Below are 17,480 nucleotides of genomic sequence, written 5' to 3'. Positions count from 1 at the left end.
TTTGTCTCTAGGCTCTATTCCAAGAGAAGACAGGAAAAACCAAGGCGTCAGCCGCAGTGCAGCGGATATATCAGGATATCAATTCTTAAGTGGCAATTTCATCTCAAGCGGTTGCGTGAGCTACGTTAGTTAAATGAAAGAAAACAGCTAATGTCCTCGTTTAAATAAAGAGGAGAGAAATGAAAGCACATAATGGTTGAAAAACACTGAGTTATGAAACTAGATTCGGTTACCACTTAAAACAAAATGCTTGAGGAGGTCACTTAAAGACCTGCTAAGTGACATCCAGATAGATAATGAGTTAACGCTCTCAAGAAAGTAATCTATTGGACACATTAGAATCACCAGGAATAAATTTACGTTTCAATACACAAGGGGCATTGTTCTTTGAGGAAAACAAAGCAAGTATTTTTCTCTTTGAGTCACTAAATAAATGACAAAAATGCGGCTTTCCCTTAATGCTGACAATACGTCTTTGCAGATTTTGAATGTTAACTTCTCATTTTTATCATTGTTAAATTCATTATGTTTTACAAGCACGTTATGCTTTCTATATATTTGCAGCAAGCAACTCTGAAAATTTGGAAAAGCTAGAAGAGTTACTGGTACAATGGTCAAAGCAAATTGAGCAAGTTCTTGCTGAAAGTGAACAAATGCGACGTGAGGCTGATGACATTGGTCCAACTGCTGAGCTGGCGTACTGGAAGAGCAGGATGGCTAAATTCAACAAGTGGGTCATCTTACTTCTAAAAGTGATACTAAAATATCTAATTCAACTCTGTAACTAAGTGGAGGGATTGTTCAGGTTTTCAAAACCCTTTTACAAGTTTTCACAACCCAATAACAACACAAAATAATTATTATAATCATTAATAATTATACAGCTTACTGATTAAAAACATAGCATTAGCCATGTTTATGACAAAGTAAATGAAAATGTAAGAATAAAAATATTCTATCTCTCATGTGTACATTTATGGTTTCAATTTACTTTTATAAAATCCTCAGCCTCTTGGAGCAAATGAAAAGTCCAAGAGTGAAAGCAGTTTTGGGAGTTCTCCAAGTCGCAAAATCAAAGACACTGAAACGCTGGAAAGAACTGGTAAGAATTCATGCAATTGTTTGACCAATGTTCAATAGTCAGTTAAGAAAGTTTGTATTAAATTATTATCAATTATTTATCATTTAGACATGTATTTTATTTATCACATGAAAATAATTATTAAGACTTTGACCACAGCGATGGCTATAAAAATTCTGAATTTAGTGAAAAGTATTTTAGCAACCTAAAATAATAACACAGATGATCATATTTTCGGATGCTAAAATTGTAATTCCGCCTTTGCATATTTTAAGAACTACAAATTAGAAATATTTGGGATTTAATCTGCTTCTTTTTTTTCAGGACGGACGTATCACTGATGCAGCTAATGAGGCCAAAGACAATGTCAAATACTTGTACACTTTGGAAAAGTTCTTTGGACCTCTTGTAAAATGTACCCCTGTAAGTTTATATTGCAACGAAGAAAGATAATCTAGAGTCACAATAGTTAATGAAAACCACATTTTTGATATGTGTGATTCAAGATATAATAGTGGACATCTATGTGATAGTAATTGTAAAGTCACACACTTCGAGATACGTAAGTCAGTGGACATCTATTTAATGAAATCATTCGTAAAAAATTTATTCTTTTTTATTTTCAAAGTCATTAATTTACTTAATTTTGAAACATCTGAAAAAGTGTGAAAAAGGACAATGCCAAACAAAGCAAGAAAGAAAAAGACATGAAAAAGACATCCCAAATATCAGCCTGCCTTTTTCAGATCTTTATCTTACATCAGTGCCTGCTCCTTAATTTGTGACTTTAATTTTGAATGCAATACTTAATAAAGTGAAAATGACTCGAGTATCCCTTTGTATTTAATAGCAGTGAACAATATTGATTTAATGCATATTATTTTCCTACATCCCATAGGCCAGCATGATTGAGCACATTCCAAGTTTGATGAACGCCATCAGGATGATTTACAGCATATCTCAGTATTACAACACCTCAGAGCGTATGACATCCCTCTTTGTTAAGGTCACCAACCAGATGATTACAACATGCAAGGCTTACATCTATCAAGGAGTTTCAAAGATTTGGGAACATCCAAGGTAAACAAATATGTCCTTTAAATAAATATAATAGTAAACAAAACAACCTTTCCCCCATACCCCTTCTACCCAAAAGAATGAAAACCAAAAAGAAATGACTTGCATTGACTGGTTGGGGTATTAAATTTATACGCTTCGGGTAAACAAAGTTTTTAGAGAAGCAGAGACATTTCTTTTAAATGAGAGAGACCGATATAAATGGTGTTTTCTTTATTTCTTTCATAATTTTCTCCTACTGCATAAAAGATTAAAATCTTGTGCCTGAGTGTACTTCCATTACTGCTTCCTTGTCCCCTCCCCCATTTAAATAAGTATGTAACTGATTATCATTCATATCAAATATATTATTTAACACATCCACAGAGAGGAACTCCTGAAGAGACTGGACGAGTGTGTCCACCTGAACACGGAGTACCAAAGACATTTCCAAAAGACCAAAGAAAAGCTCAGAGAAACTCCTAACGAGAGACAGTTTGAGTTTAGGTAAGCAGAGATAGTAACCACTAATTGCAATTTGAATTAGACCGATTACAATTTGATATCTTTATTAAGAAACCTTTGTTTAATCTATGACGAATTTTCAAGTGAAACTTTCCTTTTTAATTGAAGCTAGTGGATTTGCAATTTAAAGGAACATTGTTAACTTTTTTACTGCTTCATATGTAATCTTTAAGCGACAATTTCTGTTTGTTTACATAATTTAAAAATTATAAGGGTTAATTTCTTATTGCCTGAATGTAATATTTTCAATTTTACATCCTATCTCTTTTAATTGTTCAGCGAGAACTACATTTTTGGCAAGTTCGACACTTTCTGCAAACGTTTGGAACGCATCAAGGACATGATAAATACCATGGAACAGTTTGCAGCTCTACCCACAATCAAGATTGAGGGTATCGATACCATCATCGTCAGGTACAAAACTTTGGTGGATCAAACCAAGAAGAAAAACTATGACATCTTGGATCACCGAAAGAGTGAGGTAAATCTGACATTCATTTACAATACTGATATAAAGTTAGGGCAAAATTCTGCTAGAAAAGTCAACAGTAAAATCAAAATCTCTTCCACTTGAACTTTAGACCATGCTTGCTCAATAAGGAACTGCATCATAGAAATCCATTTTTTGTTAAAAGCTGGAATAGTACAGAAGACTGCCAGAAGATATGTTTCGAATGACTATTTATTCGTTAGTTTGAAAATATATGCACAAACGAAAATGTTGGGTGGTTGCCGCTCTATGGAATAAAAGCTAGGACGTATGAAACTTTGTAAAAAATATTGAATATCCCTTTAGATATAGCAATAAATAAACGCCAAATGAGGTGAAACCTCGAACTTCACAATAGCTAAGCTGTCAGGCAATGTTAAAGACTTAAAAAATACACAAAAGACTCCCATTTTGAGGAAAACACTACCTTGTTTTAAAAATAATTAACGGTAATATTAACTTGTCTCAGTCAGTCGGTCTATATGAAAAAGAAGACAATCTAAATTGGATAAATATGTTTCAAGATGATACAGAAACTTTAGCTGTTTTCTACAGAGCGTTCAAATTCATCAGATTAACAAAATTATAGATAGATGCAGATGACGTCACTCAGGCCTTTGTTATTGTTTTTGCCATCCGCGTTTGTGAGTTGTTCTCACTAAACTGTATTAACCAGACTATAAAAGTTCATGGTTACACAGAGTTTTGTGTGTTGGTCCGTTATACTTCCGGATGGCAATGTTGTGAACTCCTTGGCCAAGCGCATTCTATCTATACATTGGATATTGTTGATATTCAATGTTAGTAAATGATTACTTATACCTTGTATTCTGTCTATACAGTTTGATAGCGATTATGTGGAATTCAAGAACCAGATTGAAAATCTAAGAAACTCCATCCAAGCATTCATGGACTCTTGGTTCTCCAAGTCTCTTGGCGTAAGTAGTAAATTGAATAGTCACGTGTTAATTTTGTTATTTGATGTGAGTGCAGTGGTTTATGTTTATTCTAAGAAAATATTAACTTTACTTTGAAAAAAAAATTGACTTATTTTTCACTTACCAACAAAACCCTTTAAAGATCCATTTTGCTTCTTTTTCTTTCTAACAGACCGAGAAAGCTCTTGAACTGCTGGACAAGTTTGAGGCCATCAATGCAGCCCAACTTGATCTCAATGACAAATACATGCGTGTCATGACCTTGTATGGCCGTGACCTGGAGTCGATTCGTAAAATCTACCAGAAACATAAGAACGATCCTCAGATCCCAAGAAACTTGCCTCCCATTGCTGGTAAAATTGCCTGGGCTAGGCAGCTGTACAGAAAGATTGAAACACCAATGAAGATTTTTAAGAATAAGCCACAGATTCTAAAGGTTGGTATTTTTATAAAAATTGTTTTTGCTAGATTTGAGTATTAATAATGACCTTTTATTTTTAAAGTTATTCATCACATTGTTTGGAGAGTAACTGTTTATTACAATTAATTTTAAATAAATACAAATCGTAATATACTTTGTTTTGTTTTTTTAGAAAGTAATAAAAGAATCTTATGAGTCGTGTGGTATGTTGAATTGGACTGATCTTAAAGCAATAATGCGCAGAGCAAATATTATTGTAGTCAATAGATAATGACAATTGTATTTTTTATCCTCGAAATTTATGCAGGGCACTTATTGAAATCTTATTTTATTTCTTCAGAATCCTGAGTCCAAGAAGACGATCAGAAATTTCAACAAAATGGCTGGAGTACTATTGGAATATGAGGTAAAGCATGGATAGATACTGTCTTTTATATCATTCATTCGAATTTTTGTATACTTTTTTTTTGCATGTAGACCGAGAACATATATGTAGTTTTCTATATCATAAAGAAGTCAACATGTCCTTTGTTTACAAATTTTATTTCATTTTGGAGTGAAATGTCAATATTTACATTTTTATTTCACAATTCTTAAACAAATAATCCAAACAACATTGTTGTACTTAATTATTATTATTATTATTATTATTATTATTATTATTATTATTATTATTATTATTATTATTATTATTATTATTATTATTATTATTATTATTATTTAATCATTATGATGATGATGACGACGACGACGATGATGATGATGATGATGATGATGATGATGATTATTATTATTATTATTATTATTATTATTATTATTATTATTATTATTATTATTATCATTAATATTATCATTATCGTCATCATCATTATTATTTATAACATTATGCTGTTGGTGTTTTATTATTGTACAATATCATTAGTTTAATGATAATGATTCCAATATAGTCCATGCATTAGAAATAGTTTTAATTTCATTCAAACTTAATTAACATTTAAGCACTTTATAATAGAAATGCTTTACTTATAATATTTCAAAATTTTGCGTTTAGATGCTGTATCATCGTGGTTGGTACAGGGCAGTGGAGGCAGCTAAATCAGGCCTGAATGCTTCATTGCTTGTCAAACACCCAGAATCAGGACAACTTTTCGTCAACTTTGACCTCTCAGTTATGGAACTCATTCAAGAGGCCAAGTGGTTGCAGGTTGGAATCATTTCATTTTCTCCAAGTGTTTATCTTGTTTCTAAAGTATGATTATTAAACCATGTTACGTAAAATATTACTGTGGAGTGTTGAAAAAAATAAAATAAATGAAAGCAGGAAAATCCCACCTATTTGTCCTTTTATTCTCAAGATTGTTTTAAAAAATATTTTCAGTAAAATATTGGTAGACATGCGTTTTTTGATCCGATAAAATCAATAAATAGTTTTGATACTATAATTTATTTTTGTCGTTGAATTTAGGTGATGATGCTGGACATTCCAGATGCGGCCAAGGAGCTGATTGTTAAGGAGGAAATCATTAAAGAAAACCAAGTCGCGTTAGTATATCCTATTTTAAAATTTATTTTATTTTCCTTTACTAGAAAATCATTAAAATTTAGCTATTTGTTTCCCTTTTTACCAATGATTTTTTATACTGAATTCAAATTAGTTTATTTCAATGTTTGAAAATTGAATGCTTAAAAAAAAGATTTTCTGATAAATTTTTTGTCGGTAAACCTAATTTTACTCATTTTTTGGGTAGCAAATCATACTAGATTTCTTTCTAACATTCCTTTTCGAAAAGGCAATAAAACTTATATGCATATTTTTCGATATTTTAATATCAGTCTCCAGGAAATGCTGGTTGAATACCAACGCATTGTCGCCTCCATCCCAACTGTACTTCTGCCTCTCATGAAGCCATTCATGAACCGTGTGGATGAAGCACTGAAGCCTGGAATCTCCTCTCTTACATGGACATCCCTCAATGTTGACGCTTGTTAGTACCTTTATAGTATCTTCCCCCGCAATCTCCCAGAGAGTTTGACTTCAATCATATTAGAGATTGTTTTAATATTTATGCAATTGTCGTCGTCCTTTTTGATCCGATTATTGTCCAAACGCTCTTTTGCTCCATTTACTCATGAATTATTAAAGATAATGGCTCTATGTGTCTGTAAAATCTCTAAGTATACAATTTATTATAAAATTCAATATCTTGCCAACCTTTTGAGACATTTGATTTAAAGATAATAAGGTTAATTCAATTCAGAAGTTAACCGTACTTTATTTGTTTGTTGTTTCCTTTAAAGATAGAATACTAATGTCTTTCTGTTTTTTCTTACTCCACCTGACAGACATCATGAACATTTACCAGTCCATGAATGAGCTAGAGAAGCTGTCCAAGACTTTGAAAGACATTCTTGACTGTCGTATTGAAGCTGTTCTCCAGGACATGTCCATTACTGCTCTGTGTGATCTCCCAGAAGATGAACCTGTCACAGCTGATAAATTCTTGGAGATGACAACAGATATTGTTGAATCGGCATCAAAATACCTGACAACGTGAGTTTCGTGTGTAGGTCATTGTGTTTAAACGCCTGATGATATTTTTAGAATTGGAGGTTTTGAATGTAACATTAAGGATTAACAGGAAAAACAAAAACAAAGCTAAAATGTGACACAACAGGGCTTTACTAAACATAACTCTTTCGAGTTGCTATGAAAGGAAAAATCGAACAAATTTGTTCGATTTTCAATCACAGTGAAGTCAGAGATTAAACAGATAATAGAGAAAATATAGTGACGGATTTACTCATCTGTTCATTAACATTTTTATCAACATAATGTCGATTGTAAACAATCTAAACAGAAACATCCGTATCAATTCAGATTAGTGAAAGTAACAACTCTTTTTAAAAGTTTACTCATCTTTTTCCATAAATTACTTCAGTGATTAGAAAGTTACAGTAGATTGTTTTACATTAATCTAAAATATATACAATATTTTTTTTAGTCAGAGCCAACTGGTGGAGTCGGCTGTCAACGAACTGGTGGACACCCTCCGTTCTAACCTCCAGCCAGAAGAGAGAAAGGGAATTTCCATTGAAGAAGGCTACCCATGTGCCCAGCCTGACACCAAGAACAAGAAGCAGAGATGTCAAGAGTGCCAGCCTTGCTGTTACTACAGTCTCCTAAATTATTTCACCCAGAGGAACACCGAGGCTTTGGTCAAATGTAAGGGCCTTTTTGCAATAATGTACAGAATTATAATTAGATATGATTCAAACTATTTTCCTTGATTCTGTGAAAGAATGAATTTTTGGTATTGCAACTAATAGAAGATGAAATAATGGGGATAGAGAGGTGAAATAAGAATTACAAGTTAAGATAAGTTAAAGAAATAATTTGTTTTTCTTTTAATGTCAATGCATAGATTATAACATATACTATTTGTCTGATCAAGATGAAAAAAACAAAATGATATCTAATCTTATTACAATTTTTTTTTAATTCCCCATTTTTGTAAAAATAATAATATAGCGTGCAACATCCATTGACTTGTTTTCAAAGGCGCTTTACAATAATTCAGTAATTGTAATTCAGTTCTCTCTGATTGATGAAATATCACCAAGATCAAATTTAACTTTGATCCGTAATGAATTTTCTCTTCCTCTTTTTTTCAGGCACTCGTCTGTCCTTGGATACCATCAAACGTCGTCTCCAGGCAAACCGTTATGCCATTGGTGATGAGTCCAAGGAAGACACCAAGCCACCATTGTTCCGCGTGGATGTCGTCCTGGAGATTCCCAATGTGGTAATACGTCCCAATCTTGATGATCTACAGCATAAGCTGAGCAAAGGAGTTCAGATCATTCTGAAGGCATCTCAACACATGAATGCTTGGGAGCATCAAATCCTTCACCAGAGACAACAACAGAAGGTTGGATATGGTTACTTTTAATTTACAATTAAATAATAATATCAATTTAGAATGAAGACAAATTAAAACACGTGAAATAACTTTGGCAGAAGCAAGAACATTCTTGGTCACAAAAGCTTTCTATCAATTTCTCATCACGTACAAACATATTTATGTCTCATAAAGTTGATTTTGTTTTATTTTATTTACAGGAAGCTGAGCTGGCGGCTTTGGATGACAAGGATGAAGGAGCTCTAAAACTGGGGCCAGCTTCCACCCAGATTAAACCTTTGTACAAAGTAAGTACCATTCGACAGAAAGAAAATATGTAACTTATCGCTTCATTGTGTTATTATGTCGAATAAACTTTATAAATAAAGTCACAATGATGAGAACTAAGAAATGCAAATATTTTGAAGTTAAAGAAATGAAATTTACTCTTTTCAGTGACGGCATTTGTTTTAACTGAGATTTTATGATCTAAGCTTAAATTCAATTCTAAGAGTCAGATCATCCCGATTAAATATCTACCATTTTGACAAGATTAGTCACATATTAATAGTTTGGATACTCTCTCAGCAGATGCATTTTAAGTTTGCTATTTAAAAAACCAAATGTAGAGCAAAATTTGTCAAATTAAATATTAAGATTATCAGGGCAACCGTGAAATAAAAAGTTATTTTTTAAAAAACTAAAGGTATTAATTGATAAATAAATTTAAATTTATATTATTTGTATAAGGCATCAAAGTAGTTTGCACAATTTATATCTTTTTTATCCGAAAAGAACATTCTTTACGCTAGAATTTGCACAGCAACCTCTTAGAATAAATCATATAAAGAAGACACAAACAGCCCAATATAGGACGCTATACACCCTCAAAACGTTATGAATTATCAATATAGTAACTATAATGTATCGAATTTTAAAAATAGGAATTTAAAAGAGTTTGACGTGAATACTAAGCTGCTAAAAGCTGTGGTTCGAGCCCAAAACCCTTATTCAACTAATAACAAAACAAAACAAAACAGTCAAAACTACTATTGCTTTTCCAGCTGTATTTGTTATAGGCTGAGGAAGGTTTTTGAGTCATACCGTTGATTGTTTATATTTTTAAAATGTTGTTATATTCATTTCTGTTAATGTCTTTTTGATGGATTCTGTTTTGTAGGTTATTAATGAGCACAAGGATATTGTGAAAATTGTGATCCAGCTGAATTCCATTATCAGCACTTTCAAGGGAGATGTACAAGAGTCGCTGGATAACTTCACAGGGTACTCGGAACTCTGGACTCAAGTAAGATAATATCAATTTTTATTCCTTTCAACAACTTGACTTTGAATTTCTTTTTAAAATTGTTTGTTTCGAGAGAGTGTTTCATTATTTTCATCACCCTCATCAAGTGCAACCCAAGTATACAAATTAGCAGGTCTGATAACAAGTGCAATTATGGGCGTGGTTTACACTTCTTGTCATGGACACTATTTTGCGTTTGTTTGAGAGTGTTTCCATTACAACAATGAGCCCATAGCAATATTAGTTATCAGACCTGCAAACCTGTACATGTAGAGAACGACGTTATTACAGTTTAACTCATGATGTAAAATTATAAGTCAGTCGTATACATTATGTATTTGAAAGTGATAAATCGATAGTTGTAGAGTTTAACTTTGAAGTATTATGAAACTGAAATACTTGATTTAAAATAGGGATAGTCTTTTATGTCACATTTATAGGCCCCGTATACAAGTTTGAGAAATTTTGAGACTCGGTTTTTTAAATTTTTGTTTTAAACACAAACAGGAACCAGAGGTCAAGGTGAAGGAGTTTATGAGCAACAACCCAATCATGTCTGAGATTGAAGCACAGATACGTTACTACCAGGTTTGTTTTGAAATTTATTTTTCGTGTGTATGCCTCTTAATTAGTCTCTTTATGGATTTTTTTCCTGTCTCCAATCATAGTTAAGATTTGATTTTGAGTTTAAGATATTTCCATTAAATAGTTTCTTTGTGTATAATTTGTAACTAAAAGTGGCTTTTTTGCTTTCAACTATTTGAAACTTTTAAAAATCCACATAGATTTCTAATATTGTTCCTGTATTATTTCATATTTTGTTGACAATGCACTTTTATAAATTTGTTGTCATTAATGTTTTATTTTACTTTTACTTGAATTCTTAACAATGTCTTTCCATAGAAATTGGAAATGGACATTGAAGAAATAGTCCCGTCTTTCAAAGTTGGCTCGGTGCTGTTCCTGACAGAAAAGCTGCGCATGTCACTTATTACAGAAACCCGCAACTGGAAAATGGCCTATGCTAAGGCCCTCAACGACAAGTGTGGATCAGAGATGGACCAGGTGACCGAATTCATCGACAACTTCATGAAGAAGTTGTCCAGACCAATCAAGGACTTGGACGATGTCCGTGCTGCTATGGCCGCCCTTCATGAGATCCGTGAGAATGAAATCAGAATTGACATGACCATCACGCCTATAGAAGAGACATATGCTCTTCTGAGTAGATACAACATCTTTTTCAATGATGGCAATGCCGAGAGAGTGGATTCTTTGTCTTATGGATGGAAAAAACTAAATCACCAAGTAAGTGACAATGGCAACATAAAAGTTCCGTTTATATATATATATATATATATATATATATATATATATATATATATATATATATATATATATATAATATATATATATATATATATATATATAAAACATGTAATTATCTTCAACTAGTAATACTAAAGTATTATTTTGTTTTGTTTTGCACAGATTAGTGTGACAGAGCGAAGTGGCTAAATCTGTAGTTTTTGAATACTCACTGGTTGATTACTTTTTAAAAATCTTTCCATTATTCATAATTATTTTCATTTTATGATTCATAGGTTATTTCTATGAATAACGATACTGTTGTCTTGCAAGAATAAGCATAAACCTATTTACTAAAGAAATCCATTCTATGCTTTATTTTCTGATTATCTCAGCTCATCCACGTGCAAGAGCACCTTCTCCAGATCCAGCCCAGCTTCAAGTCCGATCTTCTGGCTGGCGTGGAACAATTTGCCGTCAGCAATGCTGACTTTGTTGGTTCATATGACACTGCGTGAGTATTTTAAGAAAGTTTTTGTTGTATTATTTGTCATATTTTTCAGCATTAAAAAGTAATATTTAAGCAATTATCATAATGACATTTAGATCATTACTGGTTCAGAAGTTTGATTAAAGACATTTAAAGTAGAGTAAAAATAGTTCTATACATATCACCATGTCACAAACAATAATCTCTCTAATTTAGAGTCATATTACTGAATATTTGTTTTAAAAATATTTTTTTCATTCCCATCCATTTATATAATGAACACCCGTTTCTGTATTTTCTCTTACTTTTAACAGCGGTCCCATGGAAGATGGAATTCATCCACGCGAGGCTTCAGATCGTCTGAATATCTACCAGGCCCGCTTTGATGAACTGTACAGGAAATATGTTACCTATTCTGGTGGTGAGGAACTGTTTGGACTTCCCGTCACAGAGTATCCAGACCTTATGAGGATCAAGAAAGAGCTGAATCTGCTGCAAAAGCTGTACCAGCTGTACAATGCTGTCTTGGAAAATGTCAATGGCTACTACGATATTCTTTGGTCAGAAATTGATATTGAGAAGATTAACTCTGAATTGTTGGACTTCCAAAACAGGTAGGGAAATATAATTTTGATCGTTGTTTCTTTATGCTACATTTAGATATTTTACATATGAGGACCATTAAATCATTCAGATGATCAGGTTTTGTACCTAAGAGTTTTGTCTTTGTGTAAATTGTTATGACTAGAATTTGTAATGTTATTCTATTTTCATTTCTCTGCTATGTTACAGTTTTTACTTATCCATTATTCCAACACTCTATTTTCATAGACCGCAAGCCTTATTGAAAGAATTCAAATGAAAATGGAGATCACGATCGTTGTAAATTATCGCATTTTACTCCTTCCAGTGACGATACGAATCTAAAAAAACCGCGAAATTATAATCATAGTAATCATTAAGAGATTATTATAATACAAATTAAAATGTTGCGTATAAAAGAATGATATTTTGTCTTTTAAATTAAACCTATCTGTTTAGTTCACTTTATAGAATGTTCTAAATAATTATTTTACACTGCAGATGCCGCAAACTGCCAAAGGCTCTGAAAGAATGGCAAGCCTATGAAGAGCTGCGTAAAACCATTGACGATTTCAATGAGACTTGTCCCCTTTTGGAAATGATGGCTAACAAAGCCATGCAGACCAGACACTGGGAAAGGATTGCACAAATTACTGGGCACTCATTTGATGTCGAATCTGAAGGTTTTCTCTTGAGAGATCTGATGAAGGCTCCTCTGTTGCAATACAAAGAGGATATTGAGGTATTCTTTAAAAATGCTGTTATCTTATTAATATATTGAAACAAAAAATGTTATTTAATTAGTCACTATTGACTTTTGTCCCAAATTTATCAAGGGTAAGACTCAATAAATGTAATTTGAATGAAAAATTACATAGAAATTTGTTTGACTCATTCTCATCATGTAAAATTTTATTTGCAATACAAAATTAATTACTCCTTCATAATATTTACATAACATTTTGTTTGTGTGCCACAATAGGACGTGTGCATCTCAGCCGTGAAAGAGAAGGACATTGAAGCCAAACTGAAGGGAGTTGTTAGCGACTGGAGCGTTCAGACATTCCAATTTGGCAATTTCAAAACTCGTGGAGAGCTTTTGCTCAAAGGTGAAATCCTCTACATGAATACTTTTAAAACCTACCTCATCACTGACCTGTTTTAACGTTTAAGAGAATATAATCAAACCGATTGCGTGTTTGACATGAATAATATATTTTAAGTATTTTAGTTGTGTGAATTCTTAGATAATTTGTCACGAAAATATATACCAGACACTCTTCATGAAAATTGATTGTAAACTTTAAATTAGTAACGAGATATTCTTTTTAACCTGACATTACCCAGTACAAGAACTGTGCATTTCCAAACTATGTATGAAATGTTTTTTGAAAGTTTTGACCATGGCATTAGCTTATATATAATGTTCAGGTGGTATAATTATAATATCAAAACTACAATAAGAACGTGTTTGTGAATAAACTTGTGACATGTTTCTAATACATTTTCTTTTCATGAAGGTTCAGATCTTATTATCGTTTCTATTTTTAGGTGACACAACTTCTGAAACTGTGGCTCTAATGGAAGACAGCTTGATGGTCTTGGGAGCTTTACTTAGTAACAGGTAACATTTTATTTTGATGTTATTGTCCTTTATAGAAGTATGATATTTTCTCCATACCTTAAAAGATGTATGTTAAAACAACACAGAATATCTAGGCATTTCCTGTCAAAATATTTTATTCCAATATAGCAAACTTGCTGATTGTCTTATTAAATCTCTTACTTCCACGGTGTACCTATATATAAATTGGATGATTTAAGAATTTGATCAATATTGGAGTGTTTTCCACGCAAATTAAGTTGTTTTGTAATTTGATTCGTGCTGACACTTTATTTAGTCATTAAGGGGAGTGAACTTTAACATGTTATTTAATCGATTTGTATTTGGACAATTTACAGATACAACGCTCCTTTCAAGCCCTCAATTCAAGAGTGGGTTCAGAAGCTGACTGGAACCACGGAAATTATTGAAAACTGGCTGATTGTGCAGAACCTGTGGATATATTTGGAGGCTGTATTCGTGGGTGGCGACATTGCCAAGCAACTTCCTCAAGTAAGCCAGAATATATACATTCATTTGGTAAAACAAACAGGATAAAAATAAATTTGCATCTATCTTCTATATTCTGCATCAGTGAAAATTTAAAATTCAACATAAACATTTTAAGTTACAAAATATTCTTTTACAATAAATTGAAATATAATGGATTGGCAAGCTCTTTCTTCAGATATTGACAACTATTTTCAGCATATTCATTTTTTATTCATAACATTTTTTCTTCTTTCCTTATTGCATGCTCATGAGTAGGCGGCAAGCGTTTTTCTATTTCCATTTGACGTGACCTGAGTTTCAAATTGGCTCAAAAATTTCATAAACTAATATTTCTGCCTAAATTTGAATTAAGCTCGCTCACATTTCTTAATGTCATGTCTTTGGCAGAAATGTTCTTTTGTGGAATAGAAGTGTGAAACTCACCTTCGGTAGAAAGATTTCAATTTCGAATTAAAACGCCTTTTCAAGCTTTTGTGCAAATCTAATTTTTGTTCTTTTGCAAACTGGTGTTTGCAGAATTTGGTGCAAGAAATCTTAGTTATGTGCTTTTTCACAGAGAGATTTGCCTGTGTTATCATTTGGTAATCTTAGTTTCGAAAGAAAAAACATAGCTGTCATTTTATCTGACCATGTTATTATTTTTTTTTTAAATTGAATTGAAAATCTCAGATTAGTTTTTTTTCTAACTTATCTAAAATTGAGTTGCTATTTTAAAATAATCAATTAATCATATATTATAAAAATAAAATTTTTAAAGTTTGTAATAGAATCTTTGAGTGAACATTTCCGACCAAGTTTTTTTTTCAATTCTTCGAAGTCTCATATATCCCAGTCAAAGTAAGCTACATTTTACCACACGTTATTTCTAATTATGTAGTTTGGGTTGGAACGGTTTATATAGCTTTATCTAGATATTTTAATACTTATTACGCTTTCAGTAAGGGATAAAATAAGACCATCAAAGAATTTTTTCTGAGGTTACTTGTTTTGCATGAAATGTCGATTTTCAGACGTTTGATGAAAGCACTAGAGTTACATATTTTTATCACTATTCTACTTGCTTTAATCACTAATTTGCTATCTGATCATTCAAAACTTTTAAGACTTGGCCAAAGGTAGGTGGAAAATCTATATGTTCACAAACTATAAGAATTCCAACATTGAATCACGTTACTACATTAATATGACAGAGTGGCATTTAGAATTCCTGAGATAAGTTGATATAAGTATTAGTAAGAGTTCAGTGAAATATTTATTGATGTCAGATTAATGGCTATCATTGTCTATGTGTGTGCATCTCAATGTGTGCAAAAGATCAGTTTTCATTGAATAAAGTAATCATGATAAGGAAACTTTATCATTATCACTGGAAATATTATAATCTTCACTATAGTGAAATATTAATTCGGGGTTTCTCAAACAATATTAAGTACATTTATTTCTTTTTGCATTTGTTAGGAAAAAATTCTAAAAATCGAATATGAGCTTTGATATAAATATTTTGATATAGAATTTTTAAAATGAATCAAATGGCAAGAATCTGATGCTTTTGAAAAAAAAATGATGATATTTCTTTAAACCCAAAATTCATACCTCTGTTAAAGGACTGGATAAAGGTAGTATTCCCATAACAGGAAATTTCTACTTTTTGTTTATTTGTATCTTTGTTTTTATGTCAGATTATCATCTTCCCTCTTCATATTGATCCCCTATTACCAACAAAATCAAACAGAGATCGTAAAAACATTTTCAATATATTGTCCTTTTGCATGTCATAAAAACCTTACTCGAATATACCGGGATGCCTGAAAGCCAACAACTCTGTCGGGACAAAAGTGGCCGTTTTCGTCATCAAACTGACTTTTTCAATAATTTTTAAATGTTTCTTTAAAAAATATTTGAAAGTATGTATGTCGTTTATCCTTTATTCTTTTATCTTCAAATTACATATATTTATCTATCTCCCCATATCAAAAACTTGACCTGATTATTTATCTCGGATATTCTCCAACTCTTGCAAACCTCTTCAGAAATTCATTGGCAACAGTTATTTCATGTTCGATCTTTTTTCTCGTCTGCATCTCTTGCTGACAATCTCCCATTTCTGATGTTTCCTCGAGTAAAATACAAAAAGCCCCATCCTAATGTATTTCCTGTTTCTCTTGTAAAACAGAACTTCTTCCTCATCAAAAGTTATTTCAACACAATCAATTTCCAACCAATACTAGACAGTCGGAGGCTTTAAAGTATTGAACTAAGAGTTATTATTATAAATATTGTACAAAAAGAAAAGTCACAGCTCAAACCATCAGACAACAACAATCTTAATATAATACACTTTCTCAATTCTACAATTCTCTAGATGAAGAAGGGTTTGACTTTGACATGTAACTTTTATACTTGGACAAAAATTGAAATTGTCTTACAAATTTGTATAAATTGATGTGATTTGTTAGTTGTTCACTCGGTACTAGAACGATAAAAATTTCGTGAGAAACAATCCATGGCTTTCACACAATGGTATAAACATCCATCACAAACAATTAGTATTAACCATTCGTATTTGAATCACACTACATAATACATACCTTGCATATATATATATATATATATATATATATATATATATATATATTATATATATATATATATTATATTGAAAGTTACTATCATATAGGAGAAAGAATCATGTTGTTGGAGACAAATAATAAGTATATTTTTGAAATAGATAAGATTTAATAACAACATTATGGTAAATTATACACCTAATAAAATCAAAATTTGATAAATTATGTCATTATTATTAATTTTATAAACAATCTACCGTCAATCTTTAAAGAGGTATTTTCAAATTCAACTATCTTCACAAATATTTTTTCACAAAATTAAATTTCAAAATCAAAATTAATTTCAAAATAAAACTGATATATTATAGGGCTTGTATCTTTAAAAAACAGGAATGATATTCGGAAATATTTACTCACATGTTTTTTCTCATATCTACGCTGAAATCAGGAAGCCAAGCGTTTCTCCAATATTGATAAGTCATGGCAGAAGATCATGCAGCGTGCTCATGAGAACTCCAACGTGGTGCAATGCTGTGTAGGGGACGACACTCTGAGCCAACTCTTGCCTCATCTTCTGGAACAACTTGAGATCTGTCAGAAGTCTTTGACTGGATACCTTGAGAAGAAGAGACTGCTATTCCCCAGGTATGTCATAGATTGTTTCATGTCGATTGGTCTCGATTGTTTATCACTGAAAATGA

General features: G+C 31.8%; 1 protein-coding gene across 1 annotated transcript in view; it reads left to right on the top strand.

Moving 5' to 3' along the window:
• LOC144968597 (dynein axonemal heavy chain 5-like) overlaps positions 1-17,480 on the top strand; it is a 98,329-nt gene that overhangs the window by 29,501 nt on the left and 51,348 nt on the right. The window contains exons 8-33 of the mRNA XM_078907099.1: positions 565-730; positions 1,009-1,102; positions 1,406-1,504; positions 1,980-2,161; positions 2,525-2,644; positions 2,942-3,143; positions 3,995-4,090; positions 4,263-4,526; positions 4,852-4,917; positions 5,563-5,715; positions 5,977-6,053; positions 6,345-6,496; positions 6,855-7,062; positions 7,514-7,734; positions 8,184-8,440; positions 8,632-8,718; positions 9,591-9,716; positions 10,224-10,304; positions 10,620-11,024; positions 11,420-11,538; positions 11,829-12,128; positions 12,598-12,838; positions 13,079-13,205; positions 13,648-13,720; positions 14,059-14,212; positions 17,228-17,424. Coding sequence (XP_078763225.1) covers positions 565-730; positions 1,009-1,102; positions 1,406-1,504; positions 1,980-2,161; positions 2,525-2,644; positions 2,942-3,143; positions 3,995-4,090; positions 4,263-4,526; positions 4,852-4,917; positions 5,563-5,715; positions 5,977-6,053; positions 6,345-6,496; positions 6,855-7,062; positions 7,514-7,734; positions 8,184-8,440; positions 8,632-8,718; positions 9,591-9,716; positions 10,224-10,304; positions 10,620-11,024; positions 11,420-11,538; positions 11,829-12,128; positions 12,598-12,838; positions 13,079-13,205; positions 13,648-13,720; positions 14,059-14,212; positions 17,228-17,424 — 4,267 coding nt within the window. The remainder of the gene's footprint in view (positions 1-564; positions 731-1,008; positions 1,103-1,405; positions 1,505-1,979; positions 2,162-2,524; positions 2,645-2,941; positions 3,144-3,994; positions 4,091-4,262; positions 4,527-4,851; positions 4,918-5,562; positions 5,716-5,976; positions 6,054-6,344; positions 6,497-6,854; positions 7,063-7,513; positions 7,735-8,183; positions 8,441-8,631; positions 8,719-9,590; positions 9,717-10,223; positions 10,305-10,619; positions 11,025-11,419; positions 11,539-11,828; positions 12,129-12,597; positions 12,839-13,078; positions 13,206-13,647; positions 13,721-14,058; positions 14,213-17,227; positions 17,425-17,480) is intronic.

This window comes from Berghia stephanieae, chromosome 3, assembly GCF_034508935.2.
Source record: "Berghia stephanieae isolate SIO BIC M18660-M18661 chromosome 3, UCSD_Bste_1.3, whole genome shotgun sequence".
Lineage (NCBI taxonomy): Eukaryota > Metazoa > Mollusca > Gastropoda > Nudibranchia > Aeolidiidae > Berghia > Berghia stephanieae.
The sequence above is the reverse complement of the archived record's forward strand: the minus strand, read 5'-3'. Positions and strand labels throughout refer to the sequence as shown.